The sequence below is a fragment of the Somniosus microcephalus genome, chromosome 26, assembly GCF_052327205.1.
Source record: "Somniosus microcephalus isolate GS21.2 chromosome 26, FLI_Smic_1.0, whole genome shotgun sequence".
Lineage (NCBI taxonomy): Eukaryota > Metazoa > Chordata > Chondrichthyes > Squaliformes > Somniosidae > Somniosus > Somniosus microcephalus.
Genome location: NC_141012.1, coordinates 39147190 through 39167057, shown reverse-complemented (window position 1 = coordinate 39167057; position 19868 = coordinate 39147190). Strand labels below are relative to the sequence as shown.

The 19868-nt window shown below is 50.3% G+C and overlaps 1 protein-coding gene across 1 annotated transcript in view; it reads left to right on the top strand.

Annotated features, from left to right (window-relative positions):
* Nucleotides 1–9771: 9771 nt before the first annotated feature.
* Nucleotides 9772–19868, top strand: part of LOC147100399 (uncharacterized) — a 354033-nt gene continuing 343936 nt past the window's right edge. The window contains exons 1-2 of the mRNA XM_085968064.1: nucleotides 9772–10327; nucleotides 19169–19239. Coding sequence (XP_085824190.1) covers nucleotides 10174–10327; nucleotides 19169–19239 — 225 coding nt within the window. The 5' untranslated portion in view covers nucleotides 9772–10173. The remainder of the gene's footprint in view (nucleotides 10328–19168; nucleotides 19240–19868) is intronic.

Here is a 19868-nt window from a genome sequence, read left to right as displayed (position 1 = left end):
TAAATTCATAACTTTGCCGCGTTTCCGGTGAAGTTTCGACGCGGAGCGGGAGCAGTTCTGAGGAAATTCCTGGCCAATGGATGAACTGCACTTTCATGAACTGTATAAAACACAGTTAGCTCTTGAAATTACGATGTGCGAATACTACTACATGAACACTTGCATATTTAGGGTGATTGCTTGCTCCCAATAGGGAGCTCCACTTGCACGGAGTTTAGATTGAAGATAGGGATACAAAATTGTCACTATAATTCCTTGACCTGCCTTCTCTGCACTCCCTGAAGGCACTTTTGGCATTTTTTGCCAGAGGTGACATCAGCCATATAATATACTCTACCTGTCGCAGACATATCTGTGCACAGTAGCATTGGAAGAAGTGACCATCGCACAATCCTTGTGAAGACACTGCGGGGGCATACTCCATTGTGCAGTGGGACAGATTAAGGGCCGATCTAATCTCTCTCTTAGGCAGTCCCTCGGAACCAAGGATGACTTGCTTCCACATTAAAAATGAGTTTGCAGGTGACTGAGTCCAATGCGGGCCCTACAGTCTCTGTCACAGGTGGGGCAGATGGTGGTTGAAGGGGCGGGTGGGTGGGGTGCTTGGGTTGACGTGCGCTCCTTGCGCTGCCTGCGCTTGGCTTCCGCTTGCTCCCGGCGAAGCGACTCGAGGTGTTCGGCGCCTTCCTGGATGCATCTCCTCCACTTTGTGTGGTCTTGGACCAGGGGTTCCCAGGTGTTGGTGGGGATGTTACACTTTTTCAAGGAGGCTTTGAGGGTGTCCGTGAAGTGTTTCCTCTGCCCACCTGGGGCTCTCTTGCCATACCAGAGCTCCGAGTAGAGCACTTGTTAGAGCTCAAAACTGCTCAAAACTGACCATCCATGGGGTGCTGTGGACCATCATCAGCAGCAGATTTGTATACCACCATAACCTGTAACCTCAAGGTGTGACATATCCCTCATCCTGTAATCGAACATACGGAAGCTACTAAATAGGATTACCTGCATTCTAAGCACCAAAAGCAGCAGGCTATAGGCAGAGCTAAACAGTCCCACATCAATGGATCAGAGGAAAGCTCAGTAGGCCCTTCATATCCAGTCAAAAACAGTGGTGGAGAAGCAGGCAACTAATGCAAGGAGGAGGCTCCATAAACATCGCCATCCTCAACCATGGTGGAGCTCAGCAGGTGAGTGCAAAGACAAAGCTAAAGTACTTGAAAGCATCTTCAGCCAAAAGTGCCAAGTGGATGATCCTACTAAGCTCCTCCTGAGGTCCCCGCCATCATAGGTACCAGTGTGCAGCCAGTTTGCTTCACTCCATGTGACAGTAAATAGTGGCTGAGTGCAGTGGATACAGCAAAGGCAATGGGCTGTGAAAACATCTCGCCACTAATCCTGAAAACCTTTCCACCAGAACTAGCCACTCTGCCAAGCTGTTCCAGTACATCTATGACATTGTCCTGTGCACAAAACCAGGACAAATCTAACCCAGCTAACAAAACTGGTCATGGGGGGTTAAACAGAAATCCTTCCAATGGCTGCAGTCACACCTTACGCAAAGGAAGGTGGATGTGGTTGTTGGAGGCCAATCTGCACACCCCCATGGCATCACTGCAGGAGTTCCTCAGGGCACCTCAGTTTATACGGGTATAGTAGCATAGTGGTTAAGTTACTCAACTAGTAATCCAGAGGCCTGGTGCATGGGAACACCACCACCGCCAAGTCATGCCCATCCTGACGTGGAAATATCTCGCTGTTCCTTCATCGGGCCAGGAGGGGACGGGCCTTGTCGGAATAATTGGGGACCCATTGGGCGTAATAGGAGAAGAACTCCAGGCACCTTTTCAGGGCCTTGGGAGTGTTTGGTAGGGGTAGCTCCCGTAGGGGGCGCAATCGGTTGGGGTCCGGACCGATTTCCCTGTTTTCCACCACACAGCCCAGGATACAGAGGCGTGTGGTGCTAAAGACACACTTATCCTCATTGTAGGTGAGATTGAGTCTGAGGGCTGTTTTCAGAAATCTCGCGAGGTTCGAGTCATGGTCTTGCTGGTCGTGGCCGCAGATGGTGACGTTGTCTAGGTATGGGTAGGTGGCTGTTAACTGGTTCTCATCGACCATGCAGTCCATCTCCCGCTGGAAGACTGAGACCCCATTCGTTACCCCAAAGGGGACTCTGAGGAAGTGGTAGAGGCGTCCGTTCGCCTCGAAGGTGGTGTATGGACGGTCCTCCGGCCTAATGGGGAGCTGGTGGTATGCCGATTTTAGGTCGGTGGTGGAAAACACCCGGTATTGCGCAATTTGGTTAACCATATCCACTATGCGGGGCAGAGGGTAGGCGTCTAGCTGGGTGTATAGATTAACCGTCTGGCTATAATCTATCACCATCCGCTTCTTTTCGCTACCCTTAACTACTACTACCTGGGCACGCCACGGGCTGGTACTGCATTCGATGATACCCTCCCGCTTGAGTCTTTCTACTTCCGACGCAATGAACCGTCTGTCCTCCCAGCTGTACCGCCTACTCTTGGTCGCTATGGGTCGACAGTTGGGTGCGAGGTTGGCGAACAGAGAGGGCGGCTTGACCTTCAGGGTTGCCAGACCGCACACTGTGAGGGGCGGCTGGGACCCACCGTAGGTAAGCGTGATGCTTTGGTGGTGGCACTGGAAGTCCAGACCCAAGATCACGCTCACACAGAGATCTGGCATTATCAATAGTTTAAAATCTCTGTAATCAGTGCCTTTTACCGACAACATAACCGCGCAGAAACCTGTAATTTTTGAGGTATGAGTCTTATCAGCCATGGCGATTTTGCCCTGTGTGGGGACTATCATTAGTGAAAGTCGTTTTACCAGGCTAGGATGAATAAAGCTTTCGGTGCTCCCGCAGTCAATCAAGCATTTAACCTTGTTCCCGTTTACCTCTATGTCCATCATCGATCTAGACAACGGATGCGGCCTGGATTGATCCACTGTGATCGAGGCCACCAGTGGGTCCTGGAGGTCCGTGTAGTCGGGGCAAGATGGTGGACTCCATGAGGGTGGACAAGATGGCTTCCAAGATGGCCGCCCCCACGGCGCGCACGCGGTGGTGGCGGAGTTGGAGGCGGGGTTCCCTCTGCAGACTTTGCTGAAATGTCCTTTCTTCCCGCATTTAAAACAGGTGGTGCCCTTCGCTGGGCACAGATGCCTGGAGTGTTTGTCCTGGCCGCAGAAGTAGCATTTCGGGCCCTGATGCATTGCGGCAGTAGTGGGGCTCCTGGGTGGGGGCTGGGGCTCCGATGGTGCTGGGCTGGCCTGAGACCTGGGAGGTGAAGATGGCTTCCAAGATGGCGGCCCCCACGGCGCGCACGAGGCGGAGTGGACCGCGTGGCCTGAGGAACAGGATTCAGAGTTCCTCTGGGCCATATCCAGCGATCGCGCTATGCCCATAGCCTGTTTTAAGTCCAGTCCCTCCTTTTCAAACAGTTTCTGCCGAATGTAATTTGAACTGAGGCCCGCAATAAAGGAGTCTCGGATCAGCTCCTCCGTGTACACGATGGCAGACACGGCCTTACAGTTACAGTCTCTGCCCAGTACTTTTAGGCTTAGCATGAAGTCCTCTAGTGACTCACCATGCCGCTGCGTGCGAGTAGTCAGAAGATGCCTGGCGTACACCTCGTTTATTGGCCGCACGTAGTGGGCCTTCAGAATGGTGCAGGCATCCCCGTAGCTGGTGGCATCTTGGATGAGAGGGGAGACCCGATGGCTCACCCAGTTTCGCAGGATTCCCAGTTTCACGTCTCCGGTGGCAGTTGCAGCTGCTATGGCGGTGGATGAGTTTGCGATGAAAAATTCGAAGCATTGGAACCAGTGTCCGAGCTGTGTGGCTGCGTCTGAGGCATGGGGGTCCAGATCCAAGCGCTCTGGTTTCAGGAGTCGATCCATCTTGGTGTTTTAGTGATTAAAATTTATCTAAATTATTAAAATAAATTATTAAAATCTATCAGACGAACCCGATGTGGAAAGACCTGCAATGTTCTTAGTGATTAAAATTGATGTGCCATCAATAACTCAAAGACAAGGAGTTTAAAGGATTCAACTGAAGGCTTTTAATCACTAAGAACATTGCAGGTCTTTCCACATCGGGTTCGTCTGATAGAATGACTCATACAGCTCTTGAGACCTTTATATGACAAAAGACAGGGGCGTAGCCAATACACACAATACGAAAAAGGGGGCGGTACACACAATACAAAGCAGGTAAAACACAGGGGCTAATGAAGGCATATATTTCATCACATCCACATTATAAGATCTAAATTAGAAATGGAGAACTTGCATTTATATTGCTTTTTATCAAGTCCTGAGGACATCCCACAGCATTTGACAACCAATGAATTACTTTTTGAAGTGCAGTCACTGTTGTTATGCAGGCGCACACAAGCAGCCAATTTGCACACAGCAAGGTTCCACAAACAACAACTGAGATGAACAATTAGTTGAACTGCTTTTGGTTGTGTGAGTAATGTTGGCCAGGGCACGAGGAAAACTTCCTGCTCTTCTTCAAGTAGGATCTTTATCATTCACCTGACCAGGCTGACAAGACCTCAGTTTAATTAACATTCACACCTGAAGGATGGGATCTCCAACAATGCAGTGCTCCCTCATTACTGCATTGAAGTGTCAATCTTAGATTATGTGGTCAAATCCTAGGCCTTAGATTATGTGCTCAAGCCCTAGAGTGGAGCTGAGAAAATTCTGACTCAATGCTGGGAGTGCTATCTATAGTGAGCTGGAAGGGGATTTAGGAACAATCATCTGTTGGGAATATCTGTACATTTACATGTTTATTGTACAGAGTGAATGGGTTTCTAACTCTGCAGTCATGGTATTTTTATAGAAATTTGATGTAGCTGATATCCGCTACTTTAGTAAATCATGTGTACAAGGTCAAGAATTAGTGCTATTTCCCAGAAGTCAGCGTGATTGACAGGCTTGGCTTCCAGTCAGGTGGGGAGCACTCCAGAGGAGGCCTCAGGGCCAAGGGGGTCCGATCCCGGGGTGGGGTGGGAGGGAGCCCGATCCCGGGGTGTCCAATCCCGGGGGGGGGAATCCGATCCCGGGGTGGGGGGGGGGAATCCGATCCCGGGGGGGGGTCCGATCCCCGACCCCAGGGGGCAGGGTTTGTATGGGGTGGGAGGGGGGCGGGGGGGTGCAGTCTAATGGTGGGGGAACTTTGGGGGCCGGGGAGGAAACACTCCTGCTCCTCCTGGCTCACAAATTGTGCTCCACAAGGGAAACCCAACAGGCCGCCGTTAGCATATTTAAAATGTCAACCCGCCTCCTGGGAACGGGTTGGCTGCCCGCCCCTTGTCCCGCTTCGGTAAAATCTGGTACTCTGCGGGCTGGAGTGTGCTATCCAACACAATTGGAATTTTTGCCCATTTAACCCCTCACCCGCACATGCGCACTCATTTTAAAATTTCCCCTTGTGATTCTATGAATTTACAGGGGCACGGCTAAAGGACATGGGTAATGGGACTAAGGCTAGCTCTTTCAGAGAGCCAGCAGAGGTCTGATAGGCCAAATGGCCTCATTCTGTGGACTAAAATTCTGTGATTCCTGCATCACTGAACAGCAATGTGATAATAGCACCCAAATCGCCTGGGTCAGCTTATTTGCCTAATTCTTGCAGGTGCATATTTTGGCTGGTGTGAGGAACAAACAAGTGGTGGGAATGAAAAACTGCAAGCTGGAGGAATTTAAAGAGATAGGCACAATTAAAGGGGAGTCTTCCAAATAGGAGACACTTTTTCTAAAAGGTTTAAAAGGCATCTGAACTCATTAGCAGCCTTTGCCAATGATGAACTGCCAGGGGATTAAGAAGTGACAACTAAAAATGAAGGGAAAGCAATCCCCATGTGCAGATTGCCCATTCAGCCGTGGATCAGTGGTAGCGCTCTCACCTCAGAGTCAGAAGGTTGTGGGTTCTAAGATCCACTCCAGTGACTTGAGCACAAAATCTAGACTGATGCGCTAGTGTAATACTGAGGGAGTGCTGCACTGTCGGAGGTGCCGTTTCTCGGATGAGACATTAAACTGAGGGCCCCGTCTGCCGTCTCAGGTGGACGTAAAAGATTCTATGGCATTATTTCAAAGAAGAGCAGGGGAGTTCTCCCCAGTGTCCTGGTCAATATTTATCCCTCAACCAACATCACTAAAAACAGATTATCTGGTCATTATCACATTGCTGTTTGTGGGAGCTTGCTGTGCACAAATTGGTTGCACATTACAACAGTAACTATGCTTCAAAAGTACTCCATTGGCTGTAAAATGTTTTGGGATGCCCTGAAGCCATAAAAGGCACTATATAAATGCAAGTCTTTCTTTTTCTTTTACTGGCTGTGTCAGCCCAACCCTTGTGGTAGCAGTAGGCAATCTTACAGCAGATGGCACGACTTTGCATCTGGCCAGAGCCCCATGAAGACATTTCCCCCACAGCCATTGCCAGGAAGGTGCAACCATACCTCCAAATATAGCATTTTTATCTAGTTTTGATTTAGTGGCTGTTCCTTTAAATCCAGTCACCGTACATAACCAGTTTAAAAGAACACCTGAAGTTTAGATTCCTGGATCAGGTCTATCATGATACAACATTTTTGTCAGCTGGAGTGAAAAATAATTAAAACTTTAAACAATTCTGTTCAGTTTGTAAACAACTGAAGAAATGTTCCCTTTTAACTCTGAATGGGCAGATACTCAAAATCCAGAAAGGTCTGGTAAATCTTTCCCAGGATATCTAAAAGGGGTTTAAATTGAGAACCAACCTGGAGATTCTTTAAATGAAGGAACCAGTTAGTTTGAAACTGCTGAAAGAATGAAAACCAGTTTGAAATTTCCAAGATGCAGTTTAGATTAATGTAGGCTTCCACCATGATAGGAAATTCAAAAAGAGAAGAGAAAGGGTTGTGTAAGTTATTGATAAAGGACTAGTTTAGTTCTTAGATTTGCAATTTTCAAGAAGTGACATAAATTAAATTTTCTACTGTAAATATATAATTGCATAATTTTTTTACTTTTTTGCTCGTTCATCTTTTGCTAAATAAATTTGCTTAATGGCGTTGAATTTGAAACGAGGTCTGAAAGTGTGTTGTTTTATTCACTTATCAAATACGAGACAAATACTATGAAAATAGGGATAACTCCAGTAGCTAAAAGCAATTAGCAGACGGGGTTTCAGTTTTGTTATGCCGGGTGCATTACTGGAAGCTTACCTAAGGCTAAGATAGACACTGTTGAAGATATGGGAAGTTGGGACTTTGCCACGAGAGTTCTCCAAGATAAAGGGAATCAGAATAATCTAGAATAAGAAGGGTGCAAAAGAGTCCAAAATTGTAACATCTTGGCATACCTGCATTTAAGGGGTAGCTAAATAAACACATGAGGGAGAAAGGAATAGAAGGTTATGCTGATAAGGTGAGATGAAGTAGGGTGGGAGGAGGCTCATGTGGAGCATAAACACCGGCACGGACCAGTTGAGCTGAATGGTTTCTGTGCAGTACATTCTGTGCAATACCTTCTTTCATGCAATACGATGTAAAGCATGACATGCTCCGATTGGGGTGGCTCTGAAGAAACATCCAGCATGACGGTTCGTGAGGCCTTCACACATATCTGTGGCATCGGGCCTACTATCACAGTCCACCTTGTCAGTTTGGCTTAATGGTTCGTTGCTCACATTTGAGTCAGAAGATTGTAGGTTCAAGCTCCACACCAGCATCTAGGCTGACATTTCAGTAAAATACTGAGGGACTGCTACACTGCTGGAGTTGCTGTCTTTTCAACAGAGTCCCTATGTGCCTTTTCAAGTGGACATAAAAGATACCATGGATTATTCAGTGCAGAGCAATGGAGTTCTCCCAGTGTCCTTGACAACTCATCATTTGTCAAAGCCAGGTCAACTCCCTTCTGTCCGCAGATGCAGGATTGTGGGCACCAGCAGGTCGGCACAGAACATGACTTGTGCAACTTAACCGGCCGCAATCTTTTTGTTGTTTCTCCTTATTCCCTGTACCTCAGATGGGGAGGAGGGGGGAGAGCGGGGTGGGGTGGGGGAGAGATTCCCATTGGGAAACCCATTTATCCCAGAAGCAGCACAGCAGGAAATAAAATTAAAGCAATTGTCACAAAATTCCCCAGATCACTCCAAAAATAAATCTTGTGCTTTCAGCACGGGCATCCCATTCAAGCTTTCACCTACTTCTTGCTTCTTTCCTCCAAAATGAGTGAAGGAATGGTGGAAATATTTACAGCATAAGTTACAGTCCCATATCCTACAGCACTTTCAGTATAGTTACTTATTTCCATATGTTACAGGCTTGTTTCTGAGGCTGTGTCAGCTCTGGTTAGTTTTCGAGGTGTGCACGCACTATAGTTCCACTGTTTACTCACATCTGCTTATTTTGTTAAACTTTACAAAAAATATTGACCAAAAAGTCACGGTGCATTAACAGTCTCTTCTGTTAATTTGATTATTGGTGACATTATCAAAATAGAAATTGAGATCCCATCGGTGCCAGTTAGGTTTTGATTTTCACGTTTCTCCTGTTCGGACCCGCTGCGCGCTCCGTAGTTTGGTTGCCAGCGAGGCGTTTCCAGGCAACGCTTCAACAATCGCCTGGCAACCGGGCAGCGGCCGGGTGGTGAAAGGAGAGAGAAACAAGCCGCGGGGAACCGGCACCGGGAACAGGACCAGGACCCAGCCTCGGGAGAGGGACCCAGACCAGGGACTGGGAGCTGGGACTGGGAGAGGGATCGAGACCAGGGACTGGGAGAGGGAACGAGACCAGGGACTGGGAGAGGGATCGAGACCAGGGACTGGGAGAGGGATCGAGACCAGGGACTGGGAGAGGGATCGAGACCAGGGACTGGAAGAGGGAACGAGACCAGGGACTGGGAGAGGGATCGAGACCAGGGACTGGGAGAGGGAACGAGACCAGGGACTGGGAGAGGGATCGAGACCAGGGACTGGGAGAGGGATCGAGACCAGGGACTGGGAGAGGGATCGAGACCAGGGACTGGAAGAGGGAACGAGACCAGGGACTGGGAGAGGGATCGAGACCAGGGACTGGAAGAGGGATCGAGACCAGGGACTGGGAGAGGGAACGAGACCAGGGACTGGGAGAGGGATCGAGACCAGGGACTGGGAGAGGGAACGAGACCAGGGACTGGGAGAGGGATCGAGGCCAGGGACTGGGAGAGGGATCGAGACCAGGGACTGGGAGAGGGATCGAGACCAGGGACTGGGAGAGGGAACGAGACCAGGGACTGGGAGAGGGATCGAGACCAGGGACTGGAAGAGGGATCGAGACCAGGGACTGGGAGAGGGAACGAGACTAGGGACTGGGAGAGGGATCGAGACCAGGGACTGGGAGAGGGATCGAGACCAGGGACTGGAAGAGGGAACGAGACCAGGGACTGGGAGCTGGGACTGGGAGAGGGATCAAGACCAGGATCTGGGAGAGAAACTGAGACTGGGAGCTGGGACTGGGAGAGGGATCAAGACCAGGATCTGGGAGAGGGATCAAGACCAGGGACTGGGAGAGGGATCGAGACCAGGGACTGGGAGAGAGATCGAGACCAGGGACTGGGAGAGGGATCGAGACCAGGGACTGGGAGAGGGATCGAGACCAGGGACTGGGAGAGGGATCGAGACCAGGGACTGGGAGAGGGATCGAGACCAGGGACTGGGAGAGGAACTGAGGCCTGGGACTGGGAAAGGAATCAAGACCAGGGACTGGGAGGGGGATCAAGACCAGGGACTGGGAGAGGAACTGAGACCTGGGACTGGGAGAGGGATCAAGGTCTGGGACTGGGAGAGGAACTGAGACCTGGGACTGGGCAAGGGATCCAGATCAGGGACTGGGAGAGGAACTGAGACCTGTGACTGGGAGAGGAACTGAGGCCTGGAACTGGGAGAGGGATCGAGACCAGGGACTGGGGGAGAGGCACAGACCTGGGACTGGGAGAGGGAGGATCAAGCCTAGTACTAGGGATGGAGATCTAGGCCCACTGGTCAGAGTCTGTGACTGGGACAGGGTGCAGAGACTAATTACATTCAGGACAGGGAGAGCTAAAAATCCACATTAGCAGAAGGTGGGATATTGCATATTATTTTTAGTAGGTAGTGTCAGTATGTCAGTGCCGTTTTCCAACACTACGCTACGGATTCCCCGTGGCTTTGGGAATTTGTTGGAGGGGCTGTCCAGAGAGGTGCTGAGGCAGCAGCCGGATGACATCATAGGGTTTGCTGCCATGTATTTTGAGGATCTGCTGCATAAGAGGACAGGTAACTCCAATCATTTTCATACCTTGACCCCTGTGCTCGCTGACCTACATTGGCTCCCAAAGTCTCCAATTTAAAATTCCAATCCTTGCGTTCAAATCCCTTCATAGCCCCGCTCCTCATCTCTGTAATCTCCTCCAGCCCTACAACCCTCCGAGATCTCTGTTTATCCAACTCTGGCCTCTTGTGCATCCCCCACTCCCTTCGCCATGCCATTGGCGGCCATGCCTTCAGCCATCTCGACCCTAAGCTCTGGAATTCACTCCCCCTCCGCCTTTCTCCCATCCTTTAAGGCCCTCCTTAAAACCTACCTCGATGACTAAGCTTTTTAATCAGCCCTCCTAATCACAGAAATCACAGAAACCCACACAGTGCAGATAGAGGCCATTTCGGCCCATCGAGCCTGCACCGATCCCCGCAACCCCTACACCAACACATATCCCACCATATCCCCGCAACCCCACGCATTTAATCCCCCTAACACTAAGGGTCAATTTATCATAGCCAATCAACCTAACCCGCACATCTTTGGACTGTGGGAGGAAACCGGAGCACCCGGAGGAAACCCACGCAAACACGGGGAGAATGTGCAAACTCCACACAGACAGTCACCCGAGGCCGGATTCGAACCCGGGTCCCTGGCGCTGTGAGGCAACAGTGCTAACCACTATGCCACCGTGCTATCTCCTTCTTCGGCTCAATGTCAATTTTTGGCTGATTACGCTTCCGTGCACTACCTTAGGACATTTTCCAACATTAATTTGTCGGATGTAGGATTAGCCAGAGTTCCAACTCCTGATTGTCATCCAGCGACTCGTGTGGGAAAGTATATGCGTGTAGACATCTGGTCGGGACAGATGGTGAAACAGCTGTGCTGACATACTTAGAGTCAGCGGTCTTTAATGAACCATGAGGGCAGTTGGTGTCCAAGAAACCTTACACAAGGGTGACCATCTTCCTGAAAGGAAGGGAAAATTACAAACTGGAGGGATGTTAAGGCCTGGGAGACTGTGCCGAGGAGATTTACTAGCGTGGTATCAGGGATGAGGAACTTCAGTTATGCGGAGACTAGAGAATGTTCTCCGTAGAGCAGAGAAGGTGAAAGGGAAAATTAATAGAGGTGTTCAAAATTATGAAGGGTTTTGATAGAGTAGATAGGGAGAAATTGTTTCCACTGGCAGGAGGGTTGATAAACAGGGCACAGATTTAAGATAATTGACAAAAAAACCAGGGGGGGGATGAGGACAGTTTTTTGTTGTTGTTGTGATCCGGAATGCACTACCTGACAGGGTGGTGGAAGCAGATTCAATAGTAACTTTCTGTTTGTCTGTCTGTCTGTTTGTCTGTCTGTTTGTCTGTCTGTCCGTTATACACTCAAAAGTTATAGAGCGTACCTACACGCATGTTATATCAAAAGAAAGCTTATCATTAGGGGAGTCTCATAGGCGTATTTACTTTTTGGTCAGACAAAGATTGTTCGGACACTATACAAAAAACGTTAAAAAAAAAGACAAAATCCGCTCATTAGCGGCTGACCAATCCTACCGCTCATTAGCGTTGAGTGACGTGAAGGTTGACCAATCCTACGGGGTGGGTGGGGCCTAATCATTCAAACTGCTGTTAGTGCGGGAGCGGGAGCTGAGCGGCGGCCATTAAACACCTGCCGGGCCTCAAGCTAAAAAAATGGTAATGGGGATTAAATGATATGAAATATAGATTTCCAGCAAAAAAAAAGTTGGTTTTAAAAGAAAAAAAAATCCATTTGCAAAGGGGACTCGGACTTTCCCCCCCTCGGCGGTGGATGAGCTGCCTGCAGGCCTCAGGCCTCGAAGCCTCGGCCGCTCCTCGCCAGCCACGCCCGAGCTAGGCACCGCCCGTCCCGCTGGGCCCGATTCCAAACCAGCGGCCCGCGATCGCTGCCATCTTGGTAAAGGCTGGTGGGGCGGGACAGAGCCAAGCGTAGCCATCGCCGCCATCTTGGTAAAGGCTGGCGGGGCGGGAGACAGCGAGCGCGTGAACGTCGGCGGCGGCCCGGAGCGGGACCTGAGCTAAGGTGAGTCGGGCCGGGCCTCACGCGCTAGGCCATGCACGGGCCGGCCCTGAGGCGCCGATCCGCACACGGGGGCTTCGGGTCACCGCGTCCGGGCTCTGAGGAAAGGGAGAGAGAGAGGGGGAGGGAGGGAGAGAGAGGAAATCAGAGAGAGACAGGGGGAGGGAGAGGAGAGATGGGGGGAGGGAGAGGAGGGGGGGAGGGAGAGGAGAGGGGGGTAGGGAGAGGAGAGGGGGGCAGAGGGAGAGGGGGGAGGGAGAGGGAGAGGAGAGGGGGGGAGGGAGAGGAGAGGGGGGAGAGGAGGGGGGAGGGAGAGGAGAGGGGGAGGGAGAGAGGGAGAGGGGAGGGAGCGAGAGAGAGTAAAGCAGGGACGGGGGAGGGAGAGAGAGCGGGGAGGGAGAGAGAGGGGGAGGGAGGGAGAGGAGAGGGGGAGGGAGAGAGAGGGGGAGGGAGAGAAGAGGGGGAGGGAGGGAGAAGAGAGGGGGAGGGAGGGTGAGGAGAGGGGGAGGGAGGGAGAGGAGAGGGGCAGGGAGGGTGAGGAGAGGGGGAGGGAGGGAGGGAGAGGAGGGAGGGAGGGAGAGGAGAGGGGGAGGGAGGGAGAGGAGAGGGGAGGGAGGGAGAGAGAGTAAAGCAGGGAGAGATGGGGAGGGAGAGGGAGAGGGTGAGGGAGGGAAAGAGTGAGGGGGTGGGAGAGGGAGGGAGAGCTCTCCTTCCTTCTTTCCTTCGCAGGGGTCCATCGGGCCAGGCCTGAGGCGCTCCTTCCCCCCCTCTCTCTCCAGGCTAATCCCGAACTAAATCCAGCAGTCTCTCTCTCTCTCTTCCCCCCCATCTCTCTCTTCTCCCCCCAGTCTCTCTCTCTCTCTCTCTTCCCCGTCTCTCTCTTCTCCCCCCAGTCTCTCTCTCTCTCTCCCTCCTCCCCCAGTCTCCCTCTCTCTCTTTCCCTCTCTCTCTCTCTCTCTCCTTCCCACACAGACAGACAGACAAACTCTTTTATATATATCAAAATTATTTCTACTTTTTTCATAACAACATGCCCTCAAAAAACCCTCGGCACCGCCGGGCACTCCAGCTAGTATATATATATTTGAAAAGATAACATTTGCAGGGCTATGGGGAAAGGGCAGGCTTGTGGGACTAATTGGATAGCTCTTTCAAAGAGCCGGAACAGGCACGATGGGCTGAATGGCCGCCTTCTGTGCTATATGATTCTATGAAAATCAACAGGTAGTAATTTTACTAGGCAACAGTTTACTATAAGCTAACTGATGGAATGTTTATGAGAATGGCTAGTGGAGCTTGATATGGATGTATGAACTGCATTGAGAGAGGCTAATTGTACTAGGCAGTGTATAAGCAGTGATGTTATCTTTAAAATGGCTGAGGTTTTTATGTATGCATTCCTGTTTCTGTTTAATGAGTATCTTCAATTCCATATTAATGTAATAGAACAAGAGATAAATTGTATCTCCATCATGCATCATTCCGTGTGCTGGTAAATTAAGTTGATCAAGTAACTCGTGTTACAACAGACCCTCAAGTGTGCGATAACCATCCTAATGAACAGAAATATTGACCATGTCTCACTAGTTGCCCTGATTGCTAGTGGGCAAAGGGCAATGGGCCCATTTTTAAAACATCTGATACCTTTTGCCTGTTTTTGAACCTGATGCTCATAGCTCAACAGTCTCTGAACATGCCCTGTGTCAGCCATCTAATTGACGTCATTACAACACATGGGGGAGAAAAATTGGGTTGCTTTGCGCCTCGCATTAGCGCCTCTGGGGGGCGCTAATGACTTACCGCTCGAGTGCAGCGATTTTAGCGCTGCCCGCGAAATTGACCTGACGCTTTGCGGTGTCGCTAAACACTACCATCACGATTTCCTGCGCCTGGAGAGCGTGACATCATCCAAGCGTGCAACGTCACGATAGCACCCCGGACCGGAAATTGATTCTCCCCCCCGCCTTAGCGCCTGCCGCTAGGAATGACAGGTAGAGGGGGACGTTTTGCAGTCGGCAAGGAGCTGAGGGGTGCTATTTAAAGGCGTGCGCTTCCTGCTTTTTCTTGTCGGCAAAATATTTGGCATACACAGGTTGAGAGGGAGAGAGACGTCTGGAGAGATTTAACACTGTCCTACAAGAGTTTTGTTCTTGAGCAACACTTTTCAGGTTCCTATTTCTCTGAGCTTCATATTTACCACATTTACAAGTTTAAATGGGGGCTGTACTAACTCGGGGCGTCATCCTCCAGCTTCACCTTCGGAGGCAGCAGAGGCGCAGAGAGAGTGGCAAACGTGGCCAGAGGCAGGAGGGTCAACAGGCCTCTGCACAGGAGAGAGAGAGTGGCAAACATGGCCAGAGGGAGGAGGGTCAACAGGCCTCTGCACAGGAGAGAGTGGCAAACATGGCCAGAGGGAGGAGGGTCAACAGGCCTCTGCACAGGAGACTTTACCCTCCCAGGGTATTCCGGGAGCAATTCTCCTACATTCATTTGTCCGAGGAGCAGTGTTTCAGAAGGCTGCGCTTCAGCAAGGAGGTGGTCCTCCTGCAACCAGATCTGCAGCCTCAGCTCAGGACCAGGACGTCTCCGTCGGTGGCATGTAAGGTGATGTGGCTCTGAATCTCTATGCCAGCGGCTCATTCCAGGCTTCAACTGGGGACATAGCGAATATCTCCCAGTTCGCTGTCCATTGCTGCATCCGGGAGGTCAGAAATGCTCTGTACAAAAGGAGAAGGGAGTACATCTCTTTCCCCATGACCTGGGACAAACAGCGTGAACGCGCATGTGGCTTCGCTTGGATAGTGGGCTTCCCCATGGTTCAGAATGCCATTGACTGCACGCATGTGGCATTGCGGGCGCCTCATGAAAATGCAGAGGTGTTCCGCAACTGCAAGGGCTTCCACTCTCTGAATGTGCAGTTGGTGTGCGACCACAGATAGCGCATCCTCACTGTCAATGCCTGCTATCCTGGCAGCAGCCACGATGCTTTCATCCTGCGCCAGACTGGTGTCCCAGACCTCATCCAACCACCGCATCAACCTCGTGGCTGGCCACTCGGGGACAAGGGTTATCCACTCTGCACCTGGCTGATGACACCACTCCGTAACCCCAACACTCCTGCTGAGCTCATATACAATGAGAGCCTTAGCGCCACCAGGAACCTCATTCAGCAGACGATCGGTGTCTTGAAGCAACGGTTCCAGTGTCTTGACCACTCTGGAGGAGCCCTGCAGTACTCTCCTGAGCAAGTCTCGCTTTTCATTGTTGTGTGTTGCATGCTTCACAACCTCGCAAATATGAGGACGCAGCCATTGCTACCAGGGATTGGTGCACCACCTCAGGAGGAGGAAGAGGGAGAGGAGGAGGAGGCGGATAAGGAGGATGAAGAGGAGGATGAGCAGCACCAACATGGGAGGGAGGCGCACAATGTAGCCTCTGCAAGGGCCGTCCGTGAACGCCTGATAAGACACCGCTTCTGATGAATGACAGAGAAGATGGCTTCTGGGATGAACAAGCACATCATTGCAAGCATCGCACAGCCCCTATTGCCGGGCAAAGCTCCAATGAGACAAATGAGCAAAGTTGTAAAGTTCCAATAAAATGTTTTATTTATCTGACAAACTGTGTCTTATTTATTTAGCATAAACAATAGCAAAGAAACACAACAATTCATTAACTAACAAAGCTTGTTCTTAACACATCGAGATAAGTGTCAACAGAGTGAACAATATATTAAGATGAACATCAAACTTTGCCACAAACATTCCCCCCATTTACTGGATCATTTTTACTTTCCGCGCTTCGACGGTGATTTCCATCCCCTGCGCACTTTCTCCCTTCCCACCCTGCTGCTCCTCCATAATGTGACCCCAGTGGCTGCAGCAAGGCTGGCGGAAGGCTGCTGGATCCAGCGACTGCAGATGGCATTGAAGGATGCCCTCGACCAGCTCTGAGCCTGGAGGGCCCGGCTGCAGACTGCACCAACTCTGCATGGGCGGCAGCAGTCTGGGCTGGCTGTGTTACAGGCTGTGGCAAGTGCAATGGTGGAGTGGCAGTGATGGGAGCAGGAATGCTGTCATCCTGAGAGAGGACAGTACCTTCCTGCTCGACCGACACACTCCCCCGGGGCAGAACCTCAGCATCCTGTGCAATCTGCTCGAGCACAGATTGCTGGCCTGCTGCGGCACAGTCAGATCCCTGGTGGACAGTGGGCGACCCAGCGATGATGGCAGCAGTCAGTGCTTGCGTGGCATCAATCTGAGACTGCATGAGAGCAGCCTGAGACTGGATGGCACCAACCAATGACTCGATTCCAGCACTAAGCCGTTGCGTTGCCTCGGCCTGTGCTGTAATAGATCCTGCCACTTCACCCATTACATGCAGCATGGGCTCTGGGTCCCCACGGTCTCCCTGCAATTCAACCATCCTCTGCACCGAGGCAAGGATGGGTTCAAGGGTTTGTGCACAGATGACAGTTGTGCTGGCCGCGAACTTCTCTACGCTCCTAGCCAGTGCATCCATGCTGTTGGGCACCCTTGCCATTGCACCCATGAGCTCCGTATGCATGCTCAGAGCCTGAGTATTCATGACCGCTATATCGAGATCCTCATCTGAGTCCTGTGCAGCAGAACTCGTGCATGTACTCATCCTCCGGGGAGATGGCACCTGAGCTTGCCTTCCCCCATGGCATTGCTACAGCCCGCAGGGTCCTGGAGCTTCACCCACATCAGATGCAAACCCCCTAATCCCTTCCAGTGAACGCGTGGCCCCAGTGTCGGGAGAGCCACCCTCGCGAGACGCAGGCGGTGAGGCTCCGGCTTCGTCTTCCTCCTCCTCTGGCACGTCGCTGCCACTGGGAGGCTGAGGGACAGGCTGGTCAGCTGGTGGTTCACTATTTGAAAGCAGGAGGGTACAAGAGTAGCTTTAAAGTGTAGGCAGGGTGGCAGGAAGGGAGCTAGGACTGGAGACAGTATAGTTATATTGAAAGTGTAAAAGGCTGGTGTTGTGAGGGGCGAGTGGTATGAGAGAGGAGAGAAAGCTGATGGACATACTGTTGCTGTCCCCAAGGGAGTCGACCTCTCCAACGGCCACAGCGCTGACTACATGGCTGGCAATGTGTCTGTGGACTCTCACCTCCAATTTTGTGAGGGGGTGCAGCTCTACCTGTCCTCCTCCCGTCCATTGTTGCTCTCTGCGGTTATGTGAAAGCTTGGCCTGCAAGAAAGGGGACACCGTGTGAGTGTGCAGCCATGTGTTTGGCAGATGTGCCTACCATAGTTGAATAGCCGTTAATGTGTGCAAGGTGTGGGATGTGCATGTGACTTTTATGAGATGGCCATAGTTGTTGGGTGAGTGTTGGGCATTTGGGTATTTACACCGTCTGTGCACAGAGTGAGGTTGAGATGGTGGGATGTAGAGGTTTTGAAAAGCAGGTACTCATCCTGACCACCTGAGTGAGGTTGTTGAATTCTTACGACACTGTGTATGCATCCTTTGGACCAGGCTCCGTGATGACACATGCTGGGCAACCTCCCTCCAGTCTCTTGTAAACTCGCAGGGCAATGGCCTTCTACCATTCTCTGGAAAGAGCATTGCCCGTCGTCGTTCCACAACCCCAATCAGAGCCACCAAAGCCTGGTCGCTAAAGTGGCGAGCACTCTCCCTGGGCCTCTGAGTATCCATCAGAAATGATTGAGGAATATTTGTAGGTGCTTGCAGGCCGAGGTCAAACGCTGCAATGAGCAGGGTGTGGCTGTGCAGCAAGATGGCCCCTCCCCTTTAAGAACTGGACGGTGCCAGTCTGTCTGAGTACCAGGGTAATTGACATCGCCTGAGCTTCAGTAGCGCTCTGAGGTTGCGTCTCGTTCCCTGACGTTAGCGCCCTAAGAGAGGTGTGTAGCGCTTGATTTAGTGCTCCAATCACTTCATGGGGCGCTGGAGATGAATTTTGCAGTCGGAGGCAATAATTAGCGCCGGGCACTAAAATTTGCACCCGGCCGATATCCAATTTGTTCCCCATGGAATCAATGCCTGTAACTATAATATGAACTTGAGAGAAATAAAGGTGCATTTTTATATTTGTGATTGAGATCAAAAATTAGACATTAATGTCAATGATAACATTGCAAAATTATAATTCCGCTTGCTACCTCCAAATTCACATAGAAGGAAAACTGTAAAACCTGGAGTATATGGCTACTGGCGATCCCCATTAACAAAAAACTAAGTTAAAGAACCACCTCCTGGGTGCTTAGAAAGAGTTCTTCAATCCCAACAGTTTTATAAACAGTTTTATAAACATTGCAGAGGATTCTTAAGTTCCCTCGGCAATGCCGGGTACTTCAGCTAGTGTGCTATAAAATGGGTGGTTCAAAACTGAACTTGGAAGAGTTAAATAATTTAAAGTAGCTTACAATTTTATAAGCAGTTCAGTGTGCAGCCACAATATATAACTCGCATAATATGCAGTGCAGTGAGGGTAATTGTGGATGTTGGAACAGCTGCAATGTAATCCATTATTAATGTACACAGTTGTGAGAATTAAATAAAACATTAATCTTACAACAAGCATTTACAATTATACAGCTTGTGCTGAATGCTGTAACATGAAAAGACATATCTAAGCTCTTAAAAAGATAAAGCTTTTTTTAAGCACCAAAAATGCTAACTTAGTTCTTAAAGGGTTAAATTTGCTTCACTATTTTCAAATGAATGCTCTGTACTGTAACTATTTCTATATTTTTCATTGCAACGCACTTCTCTTTTCTTTCCCTCCCTCCCCTCATTTACTTCAGTTTCTGGTATAGACCCTGCAGACTGGGCAGCACAATTAGAGGATCGATTCTACAACAACCACATATTCAAGGTAGGTGCTTGTACTCAGAGACTGATCAAAGTCAGTGACCATTGGGAGATGGTGTTAACCTTTAGGTTCCCGAATATGTGAAACTCAATTTGAGGGGGCAGTAGAAATCCATAAGTGGCGTGCTTATTGATTTCTAAATGCTTTTGACTCATCACTTACACTACTGTATGTGATGAAATATGCCATTCATCAGACTCTGTAGTTAACTGTATATATTGTATTGCCTGCTCCGGTGTTTGTACCTTGTATTGTGTATAGGGCACCGCCCCCTTTGTGTGCCGGCTCCACCCATACCTGGCCCTACTTAAGACAAGTCCAGGCTTGTCTTGCAGTAGAACAGCAGCACGCTAGGTGAAGCTAGGTGCAGACACCGGCATCTTTTCTTTGCTAATAAAAGCCTTGTTTTATTCTGCTAACTTCGAGTCTTGAAGTTATTGAGGCGCATCAATTTTATTAGCAAAATTTTAACGATGGATCAACTTTTGAAACCGGAACGCTTGGATTTGGACCCGCATGCTTCGGATGCATCGGCACGGTTTGGACACTGGTTCCAGTGCTTGGAATTCTTTATGGCCAACTCCGAAGCCGTCACAGCCTCTAAAGCCACCGGAGATGTGAAACTCGGGATC